The sequence below is a fragment of the Petromyzon marinus genome, chromosome 45 (assembly GCF_048934315.1).
Source record: "Petromyzon marinus isolate PM22_M1 ecotype Great Lakes invasive population chromosome 45, UKy_Petmar_22M1.pri1.0, whole genome shotgun sequence".
Taxonomy (NCBI): domain Eukaryota; kingdom Metazoa; phylum Chordata; class Hyperoartia; order Petromyzontiformes; family Petromyzontidae; genus Petromyzon; species Petromyzon marinus.
In genome coordinates, this window is record NC_133711.1 from 6,301,551 (window position 1) to 6,325,072 (window position 23,522).

The 23,522-nt window shown below is 49.4% G+C and overlaps 1 protein-coding gene and 1 long non-coding RNA gene across 2 annotated transcripts in view; one reads left to right on the top strand and one right to left on the bottom strand.

The window, feature by feature from the left end:
- The window catches only part of PARD6B (par-6 family cell polarity regulator beta), a 63,205-nt gene that overhangs the window by 19,667 nt on the left and 20,016 nt on the right, over positions 1-23,522 (top strand). Inside the window, exon 2 of the mRNA XM_032971098.2 lies at positions 11,869-12,091. Coding sequence (XP_032826989.1) covers positions 11,869-12,091 — 223 coding nt within the window. The remainder of the gene's footprint in view (positions 1-11,868; positions 12,092-23,522) is intronic.
- Positions 16,926-23,105, bottom strand: LOC116952089 (uncharacterized). Its single transcript, XR_004404386.2, has 4 exons — positions 22,961-23,105; positions 18,183-18,224; positions 17,224-17,296; positions 16,926-17,051 (listed from the first exon to the last, which is right to left on the bottom strand). It is a non-coding gene; the product is annotated as an uncharacterized LOC116952089 (long non-coding RNA).

Sequence of the window (23,522 nt, forward strand, 5' to 3'; positions counted from 1 at the left end):
GTAAAGTTTACTCTCCAACACCCTGGTTTGCTGAACTTGTAACTAATTGGCATGTTTTGTTTACATGACAAGCCTTACTAATTGGCTGTCTTTGGCTTCTGGTATCTATAAATGGTTCAGCTTGTACAAACCCTTATCAAAATTCAATGAGGTTGACTCCTCTCATTGACTGCCCTTATACTATCTCGCTCGCTCACGGCTTTGCATTGTACTTGTACATCCCTTTTGTCAATCCACTGCTGGATGAGGGCCTCCCTAAACTGCGCTGGTTGTGTGGGATATTTGACCATACTTCACCAGGCCCGGTCAGTGCGGGTTGATGAAGGGGCTGGCGGCCCTGAACTGATTCGGATAACGCTCATCACTGATGTGAGCCGTAACCAGGAATTGAACTCGGGTCACCCGGGTTCATTGGAATTTCAAGCGACTCAGTCGTGAGTGGGTTGGACACATGGGTAGAAGGGGATGATGATGATGATAATAATAATGATGATGGTCACTTGGTAAGATTGGTGACAGTGACAGCCCAGAGAGAGGCCACACCAAGGAAGACGTCCGCTGTGGAGATAAAGCAAATGAGACGAGTTGATTTTGATGAGCGAAATTAATTAGGGCACCATGGTGGCGAGATGTTAACTACCTCACCTGGTATGTCCTAGGTTCGATCCCGACTCTGACGCCTGTATGTTTGGAGTTTTGCATGTCTCTCGCCGTGGTCGCGTGGATTTTTCTCTGGGTCCTCCAGTTTTTGCCTTCGCATTGAGAATCACGTGATGATGGTTATTATTTGTGATGGTCAGGTCGCTTCTGAAAAAGAGCTATACAGCTGAGTGGGTCTTACCTGGTAGAATACAAAAAATCAGGCTGAGACGATGAACTCATTATGCCTGAAAAGCCGGTTTAATGACGTTGACTGAGAGCTGGCTTCGAACCCAGCCTGTCCGTGATGCTGGCTCGGTGTCACAGTCATTATGAACCGACAAGCCACCCCCAACCAACTCTCTGTGTGTTCATATTAAAAGCCTTTGCATGAGTTGGGGCAAGTGGCTACCGTCGTGTTAATTAATGGTGAGGCCTTTGTCCATCAGTGGATGGATCATGCCATGATGTCGATGATGATGATGAAGGCATATGTAACGATTTCATAATCAGAATCTCTATTTAGACCGGAAGAGGAATCCGATGAGCTATGAAGCTCTTTATTTCACAGATGTGCAATAAAGAGCGAGTTACAACGACAAACAATACAGAACAAAAAAAACCGATTGGAGTGCAACAAACAGACAAGGGAAGCAAGTCACTGTGAATAAATAATTAAAATTTTAAACGTATGAATTGCACAAGTACATAAATTACTGCCGATTTGTCAACACTAAATGCAAGCTTGGAGTAAGGCAGCAAAACAACAACAACAACAGTCCCAGACCACACAGCAAGACAACACACAGTAGTAGTCCCTCAATAAAGTTGCATGTTAAAATCGAACTATCGATACTGTACACGGGTAAGGACAGACGTTACAAATCACATTTGCAAATGCGGTTGTATCCAGCGCAAACCTGCTTCAGGATATTATTTTTGAAGGAAGATTTACGATGTTGAGGGAGGAAACGAGGTTGTTCCAAAACGCTGGTGGTGCTCCAACGGCGAAGGCTTTGTCCACCTATTCCAGATCCTCTTCTCAGCATAGTTAAACGGCAATTAGGTGGACGCCGTAGGCTCCTTGGGTTTTTGACGTCGAGGCTCGTGAATTAGCTGAAGAAAAGCGCAGATTTGCCAAGAGAGATTTGAGGGATGTAGAGGGCCCAATGTGGATTTCTCCTTGCGTCCAGCCAATTAGCAAGGTTTGTCACGTAAACAAAACTTGCCAATTCGTTACTAGTGTAGTGGGTTCACTTGAGAGACGCACAAATTCAGGAGGCAGCGCGTTTATTCTGCGACCACAACGGGGTAACTACATAATCAGTAACCACCACGGGGTAACTATATAAACGAGTCAGGTCAAACTAGTACAGCACACCAGTGTGTTGGAGAGTAAATATTTTATATTACATTATATTTACACGACATAACCAGAAAAAAAAACCTCTTATTGATAATATTGGTCGCGAAAGCCACGTGTTGAACAGAGGTCACAATGGTAGGGTCCTGTATGGTACATCGAGTGCCAATCGAAGAACGCGATAACAAACGAAACGAAATCGGCAGCGATTTTCACATTGCCAGCCTGCAGATAAATAAAAAGGTCTGACACAAAGTGGTTTAGATGACGACTTTGCCCGGAATGTTAACAATGCACACCCGAGGAATACAACCGCACGGTGAGAATAGACGTTGTGCGTGAGCAGCAGGAGTCGGGGAGTGGAAAAATTCGAAACTCGAAGGCCATTACCTGTGTGTGACATAAGCACAAGAGTCCAATCCTTATGTAACATGCAATCTTTTGCGAGAATTGGCTCCGCTGTGATTTCCCACGCGTTAATGAAAAGCTTTAGCCTGCAACCAAACTGCCCGGAATGCGCCCCCAATCATGTCACATCTCGACAGCTAAGCGGGTTTTAGCCTGGATAGTCGTTGGATGGTTCGCGACCACTGTGATGCAAGCCAGGTTGTCATGGGCGGCTACGGGACTGTGTTGTGCGCGATAGGCAGGACACTGTGCCGCTATGCTCCTACGTGTTATGTTGTCTGCCTTTGCCCGCATGCACTGACTGGTGTGGTGAGGTACGGTCATATAACCCCCCCACCACCACCACCACGACCCACACGGAATTGGGAGGCCCTCATCCAGCAGTGGATTGACAAACAGGTCTGTGCATTAACCATCACCATAATTATTATCCACCGTCGTCGTCATCATGATCATCGTCATCATCCCGCTAAAATGGATAATACGAGTACCGCTTTGTCGACAAGTCAACAACGACCGCTTGCATGACGCAAAATATCCCACGACTCTCCCTGCAACGTGGAATTCTCGCCATTTATTTTCTCACGGCCAACCCAAGACGGAAGACCCCCCCCCCCCCCGTGCCGTGCTTGGGGTGGTGGGGGGAGACACGCCGACGTTTGCCTGCTCGAAGGAAAAGATTGCGATGAACACGGCTGCGTGGGTCGTCGTGCTTTCGAGTTTATTTCGGTGAAAACTCGAGGGGATGGGTATATTACAGGGTGATTATTTCACGCGAGAGACCTGGATTTGCCAGGGTGGCCTACTTGCGCCTGCGTTGCCCCGCGTACGCGCGTGTTGTTTTTTTTGTTTGTTTTTGTTGGCACGACGTCCGACGTTTCGGCGCACGTGGGCGTCGGGGGTGGGTTTCCTTCGGGGTTCTCCGGTTCCCTTCCATCGCTAAAAAAAAAAGCATCCCGTGTACGTGGTATCGAAGCTGAAAATGTACCTGCGATTTACTCAATTGGGAATTTCACATGTAGCATCACGTGACCCACCCCCCACCCCCTCACCCACCCCATCCCCTACTACGAAAACCTGGCAGAGCCCACCTTGAGACGAGTGTTGAGCCGGGGAGGCCTTCCCAGGCTCAACGAGCGGACGTGAGAAACTGTGCCCCCGGAGCGTCTTGAGGGAACTGGTTTTGGTGAGCGGAGAAGCTCCCCCGAGCGCGCGGGGTGACGGCGTCAAGCGACGCGCGGTACGGCCCGAAAATACGCGGCCGAGCAGACGGGGGGAAATCAAGAAACCCGTGGGGGCTTACTTTTCGATCGTTCCCAAAAAAAGATAAAAAGCTCGTTAAATTCCGAGGATGGGGGGGGGTGGGGTCCCCTATTTCCTCGCGGGCGTACGGGAAATCGTTGGTCCGCGCGCCGGCATTTAAACGCAAGCGGCAGTCCCCCCCCCCCCGGACCAAACTTGCTTCCGCTTAACCTATCGCGGCCACTCATCTCTCACCTCCGCGTTCATTATTCCGCCGTTGCGCGTTTGCGCCGTCGCTTTGGCCATGACGAATGGCAAATCGTTGGCGAATCGACGCCGCCGTCATGCGGCATGCTGCGGCCTGACATCGAGCGAGCTTTTATTTTTGTTTGCGTTAAAAAAAAAAATGTTTTGCAAAACAAAATGTGTCGGTGCATCGCTCACACGCTTGCTTGCAAATATTAAAAAAAAAAATGCTCACCATTAGTTTTAATTTATTTCTAATCTTCCAAGATGCTTCCGTGCGACGCGTTCATCCCTTGACAGGTGCGCTCGCTGAAAATGTCATCTTCCGAGTGTTAATATTGACCGAGAAGCAGTGAAATAAACACACACGAAGACCGATACAAATTATACCCCCCACCCCTTCCCCCATATAGCCTAACACAGACTGTTGGGGCAAGCGCTGTGAGCGAGCACTTTTGAAGGCCGGCACGGCACATGAAGGGGTGGGTGGCCAACACCACGCCTTTGTGTCCCTAGTGGCGATGTTGACGACACATCGCACCAGGTACTCAGAGGGTGAGTTGACCGAGGGGAGGCCCAGGACCGGTTCAGATAATCGTCACCGGTGTTGGCCGTGAGCGGGAATCGAACCCGGGTCGCCAGGTTTAATAGTGCAGCGTGCTAACCGCTACACTAGCGCTACCCACAAAGAAAGACAAGTACAAAGATCCCCCGTATAGCCTTAATAGACTGTTGGGACAAGTGCTGTTTGCGAGCACCTTTGAGCTGGCACCGCTGACATTAGAAGGGTGTTTGAATGGAGGCTCCATCCATCCATATAAACTTGGACGATCTCAGTCTTGGCCGTCACCACAGCCTTGCACGGAGAAACGTAGCGTCCGCGTAGAGACCGCGTACGTTCATAGGGTGAGCCGGTGAGACTCGCATAGCCGCTTGTGATCGTCTCATCTGCACGTAAAATCGCATGGAGACCCCGCAGACACATGTACCGAGGCCCGTAGACTTGCATGGCCACACGTGGTCGCCAACCTGCACGTAAAATCACATGGAGACACGTAGACTTGCATGGCCACACATGATCGCCAACCTGCACGTAGACTCACATGGAGACCCCGCAGACACACCCGTAGGAGACCTGTAGATTTGCATAGTCGCACGTGATCGCCCCACCTGCACGTAAACTCACATGGAGACACGTAGACTTGCATGGCCACACGTGATCGCCAACCTGCACGTAGACTCGCATGGAGACCCTGCGGACACAAGTAGGGAGACCCGTAGGCTTACATGAAGACCATCAGACTCGCAACGGACAGAGTTGTGAGAAGGTTGATTGACAGCGAGAGCATATTTGGGATACAACCGGGAACTTGACAGAACAGTGGTGCCAGTTTTTTGAGGGTCTGGATGCTGGCTGTAGAGTTGACCATCGATTAACCAGCATACGATTATCCGGCTGCTTGCAACATTATCAACATCATCATCCGGCGGTCCCGGCCCAATCCGGCGAAACCGGCAAAACCGCTCCAAAGGCTGCGACCAGTCCCGCGATCGACACCGCGTGATTGGCAAAAAAAAAAGTAGCTATGCTTGATTTCGGTGTTAAATATTTGTTACAGTACATTATACACTACATACAACGACAACGATTGCAGTACTGCACGTAATGTACATGACCCCATGCAGAGTCTTCGATATTGGAGTGGTAAGTACGGTACAGTGAACACGGCAACTTTTTACAGCAGGTTTATTTATTTATTTATTGCACTTTAATCTAGTAAAGGAATTTAAAACACTAATAGGCATATAACACAACAGCTAAAAAAACAATATTTTACAAGAATGTGCAAAAATAAGCTCTTCGAAATAATAATGATGTAGTCATTATCCGGTGTTTCTGAAAATCCTGTGCCCCCCGAAGCCGCCGGATAATCCATGATCGACTGTAGTAGTGTGGCATGTATTGTAGTGTATAACAGTGTAGTGTGTAGTGTACGATATAGTAGTGTATATCGTAATAGTGGAGTGTATACTAATGTAGTGTATAGTGTAGTATGAATGTTGAACTTATTTCGCACCATACGTAGCTAACCACGCTAATCGTAGGTTTAGGCTCCATGGGTACCTGAGTAGATGTCTCAAATTCCAAGCATGCACTGCTCTCTGTGCCGTTTTAATCAGTTGCACTTATTGATTCTTGTTATCTGTACTGAAGTCTGGCAGTATAATCCTGCAAAGTGTTCAAACTAAAGTAGAGTTTTAACTTTTTTTGATGTTTACAAAGCCCTGTTTCGGTGTCCACGGCACTGTTTAAATCGCATCATCAAACTACTGAGAAAAGTAAAGCGGGAGCTTGGGCAGGACACGTCCCCGTCCGATTAGCACGGTTGGCTTACGCAAAGCAGCTCAACGTACAAACGTCATGGCGGGAAGGGACGCTGGTCAAAAATGTATCACGGAGTGGCAGCGCCAAGGGACGGGACGGTCGCCCCGAGAGGACGTCTCACCGACGAGACGGAGGGATGAGATCACGTCATAACCTGTAGATTTAAAGCTTCCGTGACCGCAAGGATTCATCTTCTTTGGTTCTTTCGGTGAAGTCACGTAGAATGAGAATAAAATAATAAATTGATAAAATAAAATAGCACAATAACATTCTCACGACGTTTCGGCCACAGCGCAAGCGGCCTTCATCAGGTGAAGGGGACGAGACTGTCTGGGGGGACAGCGCTTGTGTTGTGGCCGAAACGTCGTGAGAATGTTACTGTGTTATTTTATTTTATCAATTTATTATTTTATTCTCATTCTACGTGACTTTACCGAAAGAACCAAAGAAGACACGTCATAACCGTGAGGGCGCTGGGATGGTAATGGCCCTCGGTGTTTCGGTGCTCGCTCAAGCGTGCGAGGGTCAAAGACCGCGGCTTGGGAATCGGGCCGAAAACTCCTGCCATCGACGAATACAAATTTTCGGAACCCTAACCTTTGGAGCCGCGAGCGTTCGGAGTAAATGATCCGTGTCACATTTTTTTTCTTCAAACTTTCTGTCGGTTCACCTGCCCCCTTGCCATTAATGATTGACAGTTTATACGACGGTGACTGGTTGCCTCTTGAGAGAGGGCTGAGTTTTTTTTTCACTTAGTGTCATTTGCTCGAGCTTTGACTCAGAGTCATTTCCGCTGGGATGTTGATTGCTTGAAGAGAGCGCACCTTAAAAAAAATGAACACCCCCCCCCCCGCCCTTGTCAATCCACTGCTGAATGATGGCTCTCCCCTTACGCCATGTCAGGATGTTGCTTTTCATTCTCAAGTTCGGCCTAGGCATTTTCTTCTTAAGCGCGAAAAACTCCCCCAACGGCAACTTCGCACCGGCGGTGACGACAGTGGGTTTTGGCGCCGCTCGATTTTAAAAATTAAAAGAATTCGGATCGTCCAATCCTTTTTTTTTCTCTAGGCATTTCTTCCCCACCCCGGATTATTTTTTTCCCTTCAGATTTAATTTGAAAAGCGTCGCAAACAGCCTCATTGTCTCAAAACTTACGCGGGCGCCAATTACAGCGAAATTCCGGCTCTCATCTTCCATCACCACCCGAGGCATTGGTGTGTGTGTGTGAAGATCTGAGTGCAAATTGCGCCTGAGCTGGCACTTGACTGCAGTTAGCACACCTGCAGTGTTTTTTTTAAACAACAACAACAACAATACTTTAAAATTTTGATTTAAAGCTTTCGTGACTGCAGTAATTCATATTCTTAGCTCTTTCGGTAAAGTCACGTTGAAGGGAAACAATAAAATAATAAAATATATATAAAACAATAAAACTGTGTATTTTATTATTTTATTGTTTCCCTTCAACGTGACTTTACCGAAAGAGCTAAGAATAACAACAAGACTCTTTGGTTCTTTCGGTAAAGTCACGTAGGTATGAAATAAATTGAATCACGACGTTTTGGGCGCGACACAAGCGTCCGTCATCAGGTGTGACAACCACAGCAAGAAACAAGTGCTGAAGTGGGCAAAAGGGGTGCTTGTATCAAGACAGGGGGCGGGGGCTACAACAACAATAATAATTGATGTCTGTAAATGGGCCGCGTTTTATCCGTAGATGCCAATGCCCTGCCACCGTGTATGGAAGTCGGCGAATACACAGAACTCTGCAGGGTACACGGTCGGAACTAGCCGGGGGGGGGGGGGGATTAGCAGAGTAAAGGCCGGTTTAAAGAGGTGAGTTTTCAAGACGGGAATTCAATATAGCTGACCATTCTCATTAATGTATCATTGTTTGCATTTTGAGTGAAGCGGGTGGGAGGTTCTTTGGGGGATGAGGTGGGTGGGTTGGTGGGTGGGTGGGTGGGTGGAAGCAAGACCCTTTCAGATATCACTTGCCACCGATGTTAGCCGTGGCTCGAAGTCGAACTCGAGTCGCTGGGTTTGTAGCACTGCACGTGAACCATTGTGCCACCCCAGCCACCACCTCCGAACCGAGTTCGATACCAAGCCAGGGCTCACGTCCGTGTCGGGTGATATCTGAACCAAGTGATTTACATTTTCTCCTTTGTAACAGTCATAATAGTGAGAAGCACAAACATTAATAACTTACAGCTCTGTCAAATCACTGCTGCATGAAGGGACCTCTGTAAGCCGTGTCAGTCAAATGGCTTTCGCTGGCTCAGGACTGGTTCAGATATCACTCGCCACTGATGTTAGCCGTGGTCAAAAAATCGAGAACAGGTGGTCGGAATTTTAGCACTGCACACGAACCATCGCACCATCGTTACAACCCCAGACACCACCTCCGAACCCCAGTTCGATACCCGGCCAGGGCTCACATGCGTGTCGAGTGACGTCCGAACTGCTCCTGGGTTACCAAACCCCGTTCGGCAAGATGCAGTGACTAGCCGTGGTGAAGTATGGCCAAAGTACCGCTCTACAATGTGGCAACGCACGTGCGCGCGAGGCCTGCGCCCAAAAATGGAATTTACAAAGAGGCTGTAAATGACAATTATGATTATTGTTGTTGCATATTCTGGGATCTCAAACATTTGTGGCCGAAGTTCAAATGGAGATAAATGTGTGCGGCGTTTCCCGACAAAGGCTAGAGTTTGCAAGCGTTGCAAGTCTGTCCCGCCGCCTCGGCCAGTCATGCACGTACACATTTTTTTACACGTGACTATCATTTTTATCTTGCTCTTTTTTTTTGCCATAAGGAACCACTCGGTACTTGGCACGGCGCGCGCTGCGTGTGCGGGGCGAGCCTGAAATCGTGATGTCGGCTTCGGTCGAGCCACTGTGCCACCGCTCCAACCTCATTGCTGGGCCGGTTGTTGGTGGTGTTGTAGGTGGTGACTACACACGTGGCTGCCTGTAATCCAGAGCTGTAGAGGCAGCAGCGAGGAGGGGGGGTGGGGTTGGTGGATCACCGCACACAGATGTTGACAAACTCCCTTCCCGTGGGCGTTGAGCGGGTGGCATACCCTCGCTCGCCTGGAGAAAGCAGTACAGCAAAAGTGGACGGCCATCTATTCCATCTGTATGGGATAGAGTGTTGCCCCCTTGCATTTGTGTTGGGTTTTCTACGGGCGCTCCGGTTTCCTAATGAACATGTAAATACTCATTAAATGGCTGATAACCCCTCCATGTGTATCTAGAGGTCTGCAGAGCTTGGGGGTGCCGCAGGGATTGAGCGCTGGTTTTCCGCGTGGCTGCGTTACTGTCTGTGGTTCCTCCTCCTTGTGCCTCCGAGTCGTCCTCTCTCACCCGCTCGTTATTATTCGCTAAACGCGTGTCAGACAGGAGCACACAGCCCTGGTGTGTGTTTACAAAATAATAATCTTTTAATCTTGTGCTAAGAATACAGTGCCTTTTACTTATATTTGTGCCGTATTTGATTATGTTCTGTTACGTTGATATTCTTCTTTCTTTTGTGCCGTTATGGGTTTTTTTCGATGCACATGTTGTGAACCCAGGGCTTCCTTGACAGAGATGATTTTTAATTGTTATATATGTTTTATTACGCTTGTGTACATTGCGTACATTGAGTCTCAAGACTCGTTTTGTTCAGGAGGGTCCTGCCAAATATTTTTCAGTGGGGGGGCGATGTTACTACGTATGTATGTTGAATTTCTTTGTATGTTGAACTTCTTTGTATGTACGTTGAATTTCTTTCTATGTACGTTGAATTTATTTTTATGTACGTTGAACTTCTTTGTATGTATGTTGAATTTATGTGTATGTACATTGAACTTCTTTGTATGTACGTTGAATTGCTTTCTATGTACGTTTATTTTCTTTATATGTATGTTGAACCTATTTGTATGTATGTTGAACTTCTTTGTATGTACGTTGAATTTCTTTCGCACCGTACGTGGCAAAACGTGCTCATCGGACATGCGGGGGACAGACAAGAAACTAAACACAAAAAGCAGGTCTCAATAAATGAGTTTTCAATCTATTAACGCCAATTGACTAAGCATCAGGTCTTTTTTTCAGCACTGGAATGTGTTTTGCCAATACTGGGTACATTTAAGGGTTTGTTAGCAATGGGAGTAAACTTGAGAAGCTGGAAGAAACCCATGCAGAACAGGGGGGAGAACATACAAACTCCAGAGATAATGGACACCCGAGTCGGGAATCGAACCTAGGCATTCCTTGCCGTGAGACACAAGTAACTGGTCACCGTGTCACTCGGAGGATGCCTGTGGCTAGTTGGATGTAATTTCTGTTCGTTCGCGTGATTATTTTTAGTTGGCATTATAGCTTTTCAGTGTCATTGCTATGATCAGCACCTCCGATTAGCACGGTTGGCTATGTACGGCGCGAAAGAAGTTCAACGTACGAACATACGAGTGGAAGTACTTGCGCCACCCTGCCGCCCAAAGTCTAGGTCTCGTTGAACTTAAGTATGGGACTTTCTCACTTAGCACGTTAATGATTCCCAAGCGAATCGATTAATTGTCAATTTTGGGGGTCGTAATTTGAATTGAGAATGTAAAATAAATCGGGCTAGTTTTTAATATTTCCTCTTTATTGTTCCACTTTGAATTTCAGTATTTTTTTTTACAATTTTGTGGTCGCTTCGTTAGCCTAAGTGTAACCATCGCATGTACCCGGCTACATTTATTTACACTAAGTAGCATTTTAAGAACCATTAGTGGCTCACTTTGCATACTCTTTGCACACAATTATTACTTGCCAGTGGTGGAGTGGGAGATAAAATAATGACACGCCTAATTAGCTTATGCATTTTATCTTCTGCATACAATTTGCATAATCGTAACGAATTATTTCTCGCACGCGCAAATTGCGTGGCACGAATTAGAAACCTGAGCAATTTCAACTGATCAATCAATCTCAATATTGTATACATATATGTAAACAAAATTACCTCAAACACCATTCATCAAGAACGCTGCGGTCTTAGAGAGAAGAAGTGAATAACAGCGGGGCGTTTTGAGCAACGGTCTATTTTCTTAGCAGACACCGAGAGAGAGGCCAGCCCAGAGTAGATTAAGAATCGGCCAACCTCCCTGGCCTCTCCGTGCTGTGAACCAATGGCGATTGAGTCAACCTCGCCAACCGAGATGCGAACTCGCAACCATCGCAATCGCGAGCCGCTCTCGCTCTTACCGCTGAGCCGCCCCGGCCACCAGGCTCGCCCAGAGAGGGGGGGGGACCCTCTTTGTGTGGATCCCCCTGGTCGTCTTCCGTCGTCTCAGTGGGTTCTACGCGCGTACTCGGACTCGCGAGCGCAAACGATCGACTTCGGGCGATTCCATCCGCCGGTTTTAAAATCGCGTGGTCGTCGGCGCCGCTGCTCCTGCACCTCCGATTGGCGCGGGTTGGCTGCGTACGGCGCGAAAGAAGTTCAACGTACACACCCGCGTGCACCGCTTGCTCAGCGTCCCTCTTAGTCTCGCGGTCCCTCTCCGCCTCTCCGTCTGACTGTTATCCGCCATCCCCCGTCTTTGCGTAGTTCGAGGCGGAGTTCCGCCGCTTCTCGCTGGCGCGCTCGCGGCCCAGCTGCTTCGACGAGTTCTACGAACTGCTGCGCCTCGTGCACTGCGCGCCGAGCGCCGAGCTGCTGGTGGGCTACGCCGACGTGCACGGGGACCTGCTGCCCATCAACAATGATGACAACTACATCAAGGCGCTGTCCACCGCCGCACCGCTCCTCCGCGTCATCCTCCAGCGCAAAGGCGAGTCGGTGACGGCGTCGGGGTGGTGGGGGTGGTGGGGGTGGTGGGGGTGGTGGTGGGGGTGGTGGGGGGGGGGGGGGTAGATTCACGCGGTCCGACGGCAGCGTCGTTGTATCCTGAAGCTTTAAAATCGCATCGTATAGTGAAAAAAATAATATGGTATTGTAAAATAATATGGTATAGTGAAAAGATGATATGGTAGAGTGAAAAAATAATATGGTATAAAGAAATAATATGGTAAAGTGAATACATAATATGGTAAAGTGAAAAAAGAATACGGTGAAGTGAAAAAATAATCTCCTTGGTTCTTTTGGTAAAGTAACGTAGAATGGAAATAAAATAATAAAAATAAAATAAGATTCTCACGACTTTTCGGCCACAACACAAGTAGCCTTCTTCAGGTGAATGAACAGGACTGTCCAGAAGACAGCGCTTGAGTGAACATTGCTAAGCATGGGTCGCGTCTTTTAAGCTGTGTGGGCGGAATTAACATACGAATTAGCGTGTCACCCGGCACCACCACCGGATCGGAGGATGGTGGCGGCTGGGCAGACAGGAAAGGAAGGTTAAAGAGCAGCCAAGGTGCGCTGCTCTGTCCTGTGTTGCGTTGTAACTCTGCTACAAACTGGACTGCTATACAGTACAATATTATACCTTCCAATCTAAACTACATGGTATAATATCATATCCATAGACAAAATTCCACCTTTGAATTATACAATGCGCTACTATAGACTACACTATACTTTTGACTATAAAGTATTAGACTTGTAACATTACACTGTCTTATTCTATCAATCCTACTATATACCACAATGCTGTATATTCACTATACAATTACGATACTATATATTGCCTTATGAATTATGTTAAACATTACAATGTTATACTATTATACCACATGCTATAAACCATACCATTGACCGACGTGTGAAAGGTATTAAGAGGCAGTGCCAGCGAATGGACTGCGGTCTGAAGGTCACCGTAAAATACAATCAATTGAGAACCGAAATGGTTTATAACATCTTTCCAATGGTTACTAAGCCAGAATCCATCTTCTCAGTTGAAATTGTCTCTGTGTTTGTATATGTGGATGGCCTCATGAACGAATCTCTCATGGTAGCCGGATGGCTTGCAGAGGACCTCCGTCTTGGAGAAGTCAATGTCATGTGAGCCCACTGAATTATAACAGTGATCTGGCACGGCTGAGGAGTTAGTCCTACCGTGTTTCAAGTCTGCTTTATGTTCACGGATGCGGTCCGAGATATGTTGTTTGGTTTCTCCAATGTAGCTGCTACCACAGAGGCAACTTAGTTTGTAAACGCCCGGGTACTGTATCTCTGGAACCACATCTTTTACAGACGGAACCAGATCACGGATTTTATGTACTGTGTTGATTCAGACCTGGATCTTGTGTTTATTCAGGATTTTGGAGATCTTTTTTGTGACCCCCGCAATGTAGGGTAAGGTGATGGTTTTGAATGGCTCCTCAAGAGGATCCTTCTTCATGACTGGGGTGATGGCTTTGCGGATTGTGTAGTCGGAGTAACCATTACCCTTGAGAGCTTGGTGTACGTGCTTGAGTTTACTGGCAATGTGTTCCTGGTCGGAAATGCATTGGGCTCTATGGTATAGAGTCTTGATGAGGGAGTTCTTCTGGGATGGATGGTGGTGGGAATCCGGTTTTAAGTAAGCATCCGTATGGGTAGCTTTCCTGTAGACAGAGTGGCTCATTGAACCATCAGGTCTCTTTTTAATTAAGACATCCAAAAATGGTAGCTTGCCACCTTTTTCGACCTCCATGGTAAATCCGATGGCTGGGTGTGTGGAATTGATGTGGTCGAGGAATTGGTCTAGAGCAGGCCGGCCATGTGGCCAGATGACAAAATATGTCATCCACGTACGTCTTCCATAAGGTCGGGCGTAGAGTGGCAGTCTGGATGGCGTCAGTTTCAAATTTTTACATGAACACGTTGGCTACAACCGTAGATAGGGGGGAGCCCATTGGGGTGCCCTCAGTTTGTTTGTAGAAGGTTCCATTCCAGGTGAAGTATGTGTTGGTTAAGCAGTGTCTCACCAGGGGGGGTACATCAGTATGCAGTCCTTGATGAACCAAGTCTTCAATGATTGCGATGGTGTCAGGTACCAGAACTTTGGTGAATATGGAAACAACATCAAAACTGACAAGCAGGTCGTCTGGGGACGGAAATACCCTTGATTGTCGATACGAGGTGAGTAGAGTTTAGTACTGCAGAGGTGGTTTTTCCAGTGAAAGGTCGCAGGATATCAGACAGAAAACGAGCCAGTTTGTAGGTGGGGGAGTTGATAGTGGAGACGATGGGACGAAGGGGTGCATTGAATGAATGGATCGTTGGGCAATATTATTATGAACAAATAATATTGCCCAACGATCCATTCATTCATCCGTTACTCATCCAGGCTCAAAACGCTGCTTGGCTTCTGGGATCTGGTGAGATGCGGTGCGCGCTGTACCGGTGATTTGGTCATCGGCCAGTGACCGTGCTGAGTCACAAAATCCAGTCCGCGAGTCACCTTGGTGCCGCGAAGCCCTTTCATGTCCAATCCTCGGCCACGTTCGCAAAAAACAAGAGTTTTGTTTGCAGCTAAAAAGGGGTGACTCTTGCGCTCCCGTGTTTAATGGCGGCTTAGAAATGAATCACGCATGCGTGTTATTTCGGGGCGAATGTTGCCGATCCTGTTTGGAAGGCGCTGTGAGACACGGTGTCTCTGTGTGTGTGGGTGTAGTTGGACTCGGCCTCCAAAGAGCAGCCTGGCACGTTGTGTAAACATTAGCCACGAGGGACATGACGGCGGCTGTGCTGGCCCCCCCCGCCTCGCAAACAGCACTTGCCCCTGCAGTCTGTTCAGGCTGGTGGGGGGGGGTCTTTGTCTTTTTGTGGGTGTGAAGCTAACAGCACTTGCTCTAACAGCCTGTTGAAGGCTTATTTGGGGTATCTTTGTCTTTGTAAAGCAGTGTTGACTTTGGCGAGGTCCGATCCTGGACCCTCCCCTAGGTCAACTCAGCCTTAAATAGTAATTGGGGAGACAACGGTGGCCGGGCGTGGCATTGGCCACCCACCTCCTTGTGTGCTGTGCTGGCCCTAATAGGGGATAGCTAACAGCACTTGCCCCAAACAGCCTGTCAAAGGCAAATACGGGAGATCTTTACAAAACAGTGTGTCCGTGCGGGGTGCGATAGCAATAGCGGTTAGCGCGCCGCGCTACGAACCCAACAACCTCGGTTTGATTCCCGCTCACGGCCGAGGAACTGCGGCGAATATCCGAACCGGTCCTGGGCATCCGCCACGTCAACCGAGCCTTAAATTGAGCGCCTGGCGCGAAGCGTAATCGGCATTCAAAAGACGCCGCACGGTCAACGTCACAAACCCGCTCGCTTGCGCGATCCACCGCCGCCGCTTGACGGTAAGTTTTTTCTGCGCCCCCCTCCGTCGTTGGCCTCGCCGCCGCGCGCCGAACAGCGACCTCCTTTGTGTGCGCGGTCAAGTTGTCTCGGTGGCAGCACGCCGACGCGTCGTTGTCATCTTTCGGAATTCAATAAACCCTGTTGCTGGGTGACGCGATGGGGCTCGTAATTGGCCGTGTCCGGAGCCACTGAGCTGGCACCGTTGTGACCGCTGCTTGCACCGTCAATGCGGCTTTCGGTCACCACCACCTCCTCCCCCCCCGCCGCTCCCGTTTTCCGCAATTAAACGCGAGCGGTTGGAGCGAGTCGATGTGAAAAAAAAATGCAGTTGCGTAAATTAAAAAAAAATAAACCTTGAAGTTGAAACGTGAACGACTGCCAAGGCGACGACGGCACAGACCTGCAACGCTTGCATCTCTCCCTTGATGTAGAAAATCTGGACGCCGTTATTTCCGTTTTAATTATAGCCCCTACTTGGTTGAGATGCTATAATATATAATAATTATAATTTCCGGGTCCCCCTTTTGTCAAATCGATTTTGGGTGCAGGGCCTCACGCGCACTCGCGTTGCCGCTTTAGAGGGGTACTTTGACCATACTTCACGACAGCTGGTCAGTGCATCTTTCTGTGAAAGGGGTTTGGTAACCCAGGAGCAGTTCGGATGTCACTCGACACGCATGTTAGGCCTGGCCGGGTATCGAACTGGGGTCCAGAGGTGGTGGCCGGGGTGGTAACGGTGGTGCGATGGTTCGTGTGCAGAGCTAAAATCCCGGCCACCTGTTTTCGATTTTTAGACCACCGTTAACATTAGTGGCGAGTGATGTCTGAACCAGTCCTGAGCTAGAAGAAAGCCCTTTGACTGACATGGCTTACAGAGGCCTTCATGCAGTCGTGATTTTACAGAGCTTTAAGTTATTAATGCGTGTGCTTATAATTATTATTTTTGCAAAGGAGAATGTAAATTATTTTTTTTGTTGACATTATGCACGTTTTTATTCACGGTATGTGTTCCGAGCAAATAAAAAAACACATTACAGAGAGGGGTTTAAAATTCCTCCTCGTTTCAATCTCACGAGCAAAGCGTTTACCCTCGGCTCGCTGGAACGGATAATCTGGCGCTGGTGATGCTGCCGAGAGAAAAGCGATAAAATGTTTTGAGACGTTACAGACATCCTCTTATCTCGTCTGTAATATATTTACGCCGCTTGTTTATCGTCAAATGCCAGAATTCCTGAGATCATGGGGCTCTTGCTTAGCTCTTGGGCAGCTGCGTCTCTTGTTGTCAGCATTTCTCAAGGGGGCTTGCTCTTCTCTGATGTGTCCGACGTTTCACTCCGTGGTGCTGGGAACTTCTTCGGTCTCCCTCCCCCCCCCGCCCGCTCCACGTGTGGCGCGAAACGTCGGACGTCGTGCCGGACAACACCACGCGGTACTAGCCGGAAGCACGCCGGGTGAAGCCGACGCGCCGCAAAGCAGGAATGAGACTAATCCACGTCCTTTTTTTTTACGCCTGCCCTGTTGAAACAAAGTCAACTTGAAAGTTTGCAACGGCGAAAAGCCGACGTGACGACAAACTTAGAAACCCCGCTGATTGCGGTCGCACCCCCACTCGCGGCGATTCGGAGAGGTGGGGGGGGGGGTGTAGGGTCAGAGTTCGATTTGAAGGACATCGTTTTTGTTTTCTTACCGTCGTCTAATTTCGAAAGCTTTCCAACTGGCGCTAATTAAAGGCGTCGATGGTCCCCTTTGGCTCCATCCGTCTGTCATGGGGGGGGGAGGGGGGGGTCATGGGTAACGCCGAATGAGACTTTAACGTGAAGTTGCGTCTCTCTGTTTTAATCTCAGCAGAACACGGTACTGTGTATGTGTGTGTGTGTATATACAAGGTTTAAAATAGGCGATGTTTCTAAAAGAGGCGATGTTTTGGGCATTTTCTCTTGTTGTATTTATAACCACACTGACTGGCTATTTATTAATTCACCTCCTTTTCATTGGTGGGGGGGGGGGGTGAGGTTGCGATGTGGGTGGGGTTTGCTGGGTCGGGAGTTGCGGGGAGTGGGCTGAATTTATAAGTGGCAGGTTAATGACCAGAGTCTAAGTTTTGCTAAAGTTTCCCGGAGATTAGTTTGCAAATCTAGTTGAACATTACCCCCGCTTCCCTGCTTGAGCACCAATTTACGTTGGCAGCTCCTGAGCAGGTGATTTAAGTGAATCGTTGGGTGGCTCTTAATTTAAGACTCCCAGGGAGGGCGTGAAAGCATTGGCCAATTTAACGTCTCGTCTCCTATTCACACACACGGGGAGGCCTGGTGTCACACAACAACAACAACCCTCATTCGCCAATGAGTGGCGGTGACATCACCACGGCGCTTGTGCCAGGCTATGTGCACGTTAAGACCACGTGAAGTGTCGAACGCCCGCCGGCAGGAGGTCACGGGGCAGACCCAGGTACCACGGGTCGACTGACCGAGACGACTGGCCGATGCACCTACCTGTGCCCCCTACTGTGCTGTGTTTTAGCCGCCCGGCACTCCGCTCGTTGTTGTGGTGTCACACAGGCACACATACGCACAAGCGGAGACCCTGGTGTCATGCAAACAGCGCATTAAGAGTCGCAACGAGGATGAAAGATCACAGCTTGCTCACCGATTCCGTCCGGTCCCCCCACGTTTTCAATTGGCTCTCATGCTGTTGGGTTGGGGGGGGGGGGGTGTTGGGAGAAAACAACGTTTGGATGTTTGCAGAATTGTTATTTCATCGGTGGCTCTTTAATTGGCCGGTATCCATGAAGCTGAAGTTACAAACAGTGAAGCAACTTTATACTGAAATTGCGTTGGGTATTGGATCATCGTTGTGAGCGTTCTATCAATAGCCCCCCACCCCCACCATGGAATTTATTACTTCATTCTTTGGAATGTATTATTTAACGTAGATTTATGTTTGTCCATTATTTTTCACTTTTTTAATACGATTCATATGTTCGTCATTGAGCCGTCACTGTTTTTTTTTACCTGCAGTTTTTTTGCTTTTTGTTCTTTTTGGGGACCTGAGTCGCTCACAAGCGAGAATATCCAGCAGTGTCACCGGTATTGGCCAAACATCCCGTATCTGAAACGTTCCCTTGCATACTGCTCGACTGGCATTGCACCGGAGCCATTTGCAGGCGATCACAATTCATTGTTGACGGCACCCACGAGAGTGAAATTGGAACCATTCGAGAGCTGTGCCACCGTGAGGTGGCTACCCACATGTCAAAAAAAGCTTCTGGTTCGGGACTCACAACTACGGGAGGGGGGGGGGGGGTGGAGGGGACCCCCTCCTGAAATTAACGAGTTTCAAGGCTGCGCCAAAGTTTTCCCGGGGTAAACACCGAGCGCCATGCTCAGGTCTTCGGGCAAACCAAGACAGTGAGATGCCAATTTTTTTTCTGATTCGGGAATAAAAAATATATATATATAAACAAATATTTCAAGAGCCGCAACGCACTGTTGGTGAACATACGAGAGACCGGTGGTCCTTCATGAGCCGCATGGTAAACTGGACGACTTCCATGGTGAACTGGACTCCCATGGCGAACTGTAATCCCATGGTCAGACGTTATCGACCAAAATAACAAGGAGAGCCTTTTTATTTTCGAATTTCTATAGCCTCACTGCAGCCCTTAAAGAGCCACCGCGTGCGGCTCCGGAGACCGGCAGGTTGCGAACCCCTGATGATCATCATGGTCAACCCAAATAATAATGCTAACAATTCTGTAGCACGCAAAACTGTGATTTCCCTTTTCGTTTACGAGCGACGGGCAAAGACCGGAGGCGTGCCCCCCCCCCTCGCGAAGCAGCTAAAAAGACAAAACGACGACAAAAAGACAATGGCGTTTTTGGAGCCCGATTTTAAATTATTATCTTTAACTTTTTATTTCAATCGCCCGGCGGCGTTTCATCTTTCGGCACGCGGCGCCGCGCCGGTTTGTGGGAGCGCGGCGCCACTCACAGGGGATCGCTCCGTCCCGGCGAGGTGAGAACCACGCGCCGCAGAAAGTTCCAGCGACAACATGGACGGCTGCTGCTGCCTGCTGCATCGTGGCTGCTTGCTGCTGCTACATCGCTGCTGCTGCTGCTGCTGCATCGCTGATGCTGCTGCTGCTACATCGCTGCTGCTGCTGCTGCTGCATCGCTGATGCTGCTGCTACATCGCTGCTGCTGCTGCTACATCGCTGCTGCTGCTGCATCGCTGATGCTGCTGCTGCTACATCGCTGCTGCTGCTGCATCGCTGCTGCTGCTGCTACATCGCTGATGCTGCTGCTACATCGCTGCTGCTGCTGCTACATCGCTGCTGCTGCTACTGCTGCATCGCTGATGCTGCTGCTGCTACATCGTTGATGCTGCTGCTAGATCGCTGCTGCTGCTACATCGCTGCTGCATCGGCACTGATGCTGCATCGCTGCTGGTGTTTGCTGCTGCTGCATCACTGCTACTGCATTGTTGCTGCTGCTGCTGCGCTGCTGCTGCATTGCTGCTGCTGCGCTTCTACTGTATTGCTACTGCTGCTGCATCGCTACTGCATCGCTACTGCATTGCTTCTGCATCGCTGCTGCATTGCTTCTGCATCGCTGCTGCATCGCTTCTGCATTGCTACTGCTGCTGCATCGTTGCTGCTCCTGCATCGCTTCTGCATCGCTGCTGCATCGCTGCTGCTCCTGCATCGCTGCTGCATCGCTGCTGCTTCTGCATCGCTGCTGCATGGCTGCTGCATTGCCGCTGCTGCTGCCGTTTTGAGGGCCCCGTCGCCGCTTACCCCAGCTACGTGGGAGGACCCAGTGGCGAGTGCCGGGCGTGAATAGAGCGACGCGCCGTGTTGTTCTTACCAAGGCTCCAGTGCGATCGTACAAAAACAACGAGAGAGAGAGAGAGACCGCCGATCGCATAATTTGGCACAAAACTAATGGGGTAGCAGCAGCGGTTAAATGTGTCGTCAAAAGGACCGCGTCTGATTTCATCCGGATATTAATAGTCTCGTACATCAGTGAGTTTGAAAAGTGTGAGGGAAATGTTCGTACGTGCAGATGGTTATAAAATTATGCCCCCAACATTGACACATAATGGTCCACGCTTGGAAATTGAACTGGCCCAAGGACTCTGGCTCACCATCTCATTCTTTCATCAACTTGCCAGCCCACCTCACAATTCGTTTCACGTAGCCATCCATTTACTCAGGCACTCCCCAATCCACCAACCCACCACCTGCCAACACACTCAGCACTCGCTCACCCACTTATTCACTCAACCACCCACTCACTCAACCACCCACTCAACCACCCACTCACTCAACCACTCACTCACTCAACCACCCACTCACTCACTCAACCACCCACTCACTCAACCACCCACTCACTCACTCAACCACCCACTCACTCAACCACCCACTCACTCAACCACCCACTCACTCAACCACCCACTCACTCAACCATCCACTCACTCAACCACCCACTCACTCAACCACCCACTCACTCACTCAACCACCCACTCACTCACTCAACCACCCACTCACTCACTCAACCAGCCACCCACTCATTCAACCAGCCACCCACTCAACCAGCCACCCGCTCACTCACTCAAACATCCACCCACTCTACCACCCACCCACTAACCCACCCACTCATCCACTCAAGCACCCACCCACTTACCCACCCACCTACACAACAACTCCTTTACCTTCCCACTCACATACCCACTGACTCAAACACTCACTTCAACCATCCACTCGACCACCTCGCTCCCGAACCACTCGCCCACACCACACGCACCACTCATCCACCACATGCCCCATCACGCAAGCCCAAACTAATTCCCCGCCAACACACAGCCGGCGTTCGCTCGCTCGCTCGCTCACAGTCGCAAGCACACACAAGCAGATATTCACAAGCCCGACGGGCTTTCCGGTTTAACCTGTCGCACGCACGACTTCATTTCATAACTTCGCGTCGTCGTGAGACCGCATCCTGGTCACACTGCAGTGAGCAAAAAAGGAGAGGGGGCTGAGGCTGGGCTTGTGGCGGAGGGAGGGAGAGGTGGAGGTGGAGGGATGGGCGGAGCCACGGTTGCCACTGGGAGTCGGTGCAGGTTTTCTCGGAGCCCTACGTCACGCTCACCTGAGCCGCATTCCGCGCGCTCCTACGAACGTCAGCTGTGGGGGGGGGGGGGGAGTGCGTTGGTGGTGGGTCAAAAGTCGGAGGCAAGGTATTGCGTAACAGCGGCCATCCGTCGGTCCCCCATTGACTTCAGCAGATTCGTTTTGGCCAGAGTATGGATGTACAGAAGCATTGGTTTGTGTTGGTTTTTTTACGGATTTTTATTGTTGTAATGATGGTGATCCGCATTATTGCGCGTGTTTTACGCAGGAGTCTGAAGACTCTCATTGAGAGTCCTGCCAAGCTTTTGCACTCAGGGGCTACGTTGCTTTGCATCATCCCAATTAATTAATCTGCAGGTACATTTTCAGCACGTTGGACTTTTGACCATGACGAATAAAGTAGTGACAGTGATGTAGGTGCCGTGCCGTGTTGGCTAGGAAATGTTAACCACCTTCCCTAGTATACAGGAGGTTGTGGGTTCGATCCCGACCCTGACGCCTATTTATTTGGACTTAGCGTGTCTCTCTCTCTCTCCCCCTGTGGTCGCGTGGATTTTTCTCCATGTCCGTTTTTTTTCCTCCATATTTGGAATCAACACGTGTTTAGAGTGTTTGGTTACTACTATACGTTGCCATTTGATAAAGCACTTCTTTGAGCTATCATTCGTGGCCAGGTCGCTTCTGAAAAAAGAGCTGAATAGCTCAGTGGGCCTTGCTTACCTGGTAACATTTTAAACGTAGCTTTTTTGTTTAGTCTAATTAGGCGAAGGCACAGCCCCTGCCACGAGAGTGACACCGGGGGTCACCCGTGCAAGCGACTCGTCCCCCGGTCTCTCGAACCTTCTCACCTTGTTTAATAAAAAAAAATCACTCTAATCTCTCGCCGGCTCGCACGCACCTCTGCTGGCGCAAGCATCCCCACGAGAGGAAGCTCGAAGGAAGCCATTGGGTTTGCTCTTCCCGCACATCTGGGTCAGACGGGAGTGCCCATATTTAAATCCCCACCTAGAGTTGGGGAGTACCCACACGTCACCCCACCATGACGTGAGCTGCCGATGGACTTGACCGCGTTGGCTATGAAATCGGGTTCATGAATCAAGGGGGCGGCGCGTTTTGTTTTCAGAGTCAGAATATTTTAAGAATCATAATTATTTATTCCTACTGGAGGAATCCGATGAGCTATAAAAGCTCTTTTCACGGATGTCCATTTTCTGGCGCACTGCCCTCTGCTGCCCACCTCCGTAGCCCAGCGGCCTTTAACACACAACCTGTTGTGCACAGGGGTTGCCCATACCTGGCACCAGATCCTGGCTTGACCGTCGCCTTGCGGCCCGAGATATGACGAGATCTGGGCGACTTCCGGGTCATTCTGGACACCTGTGGAAGAAAAGAGCTTTGTGGTCTCATCGGATTTCCTGCAGTCTAAATAAAGATGCTGAACTTCATTCGGTCGGAGGCAAACGATGGACTCGCCGCCACGCTCCAGTTTGCGTGCAGCCGTCGCCTTCGCAACAGCAGCAGCAGCACTGTACGGCCTCTTATCGCACCGCAAAGCCGCTGTGGTGCCGTGACAAGCTGGGAAAGCCAGTCGTGCGACCGAGGCTCCTCGTGTAAAAAAGAAACGAATACCAAAAGATAGTTGTCATTTTTTTTTAAATATCTTTCGCCTCCACACACCCCCCCCCCGCACCCATTTGATTTAGGTGGATTGTCACTGTGGCGACGTGTTTCGTTAGCGATTTGATGTATTCAGGAGAGGTGAGATGAGATTTTTTTTTTTAGATTTTGTTCCGCTACGAATAGCACTTGTGGGGGCGGGGGGGCGGGGGGGCGGGGGGGGCGGGTACTGTCGCTGT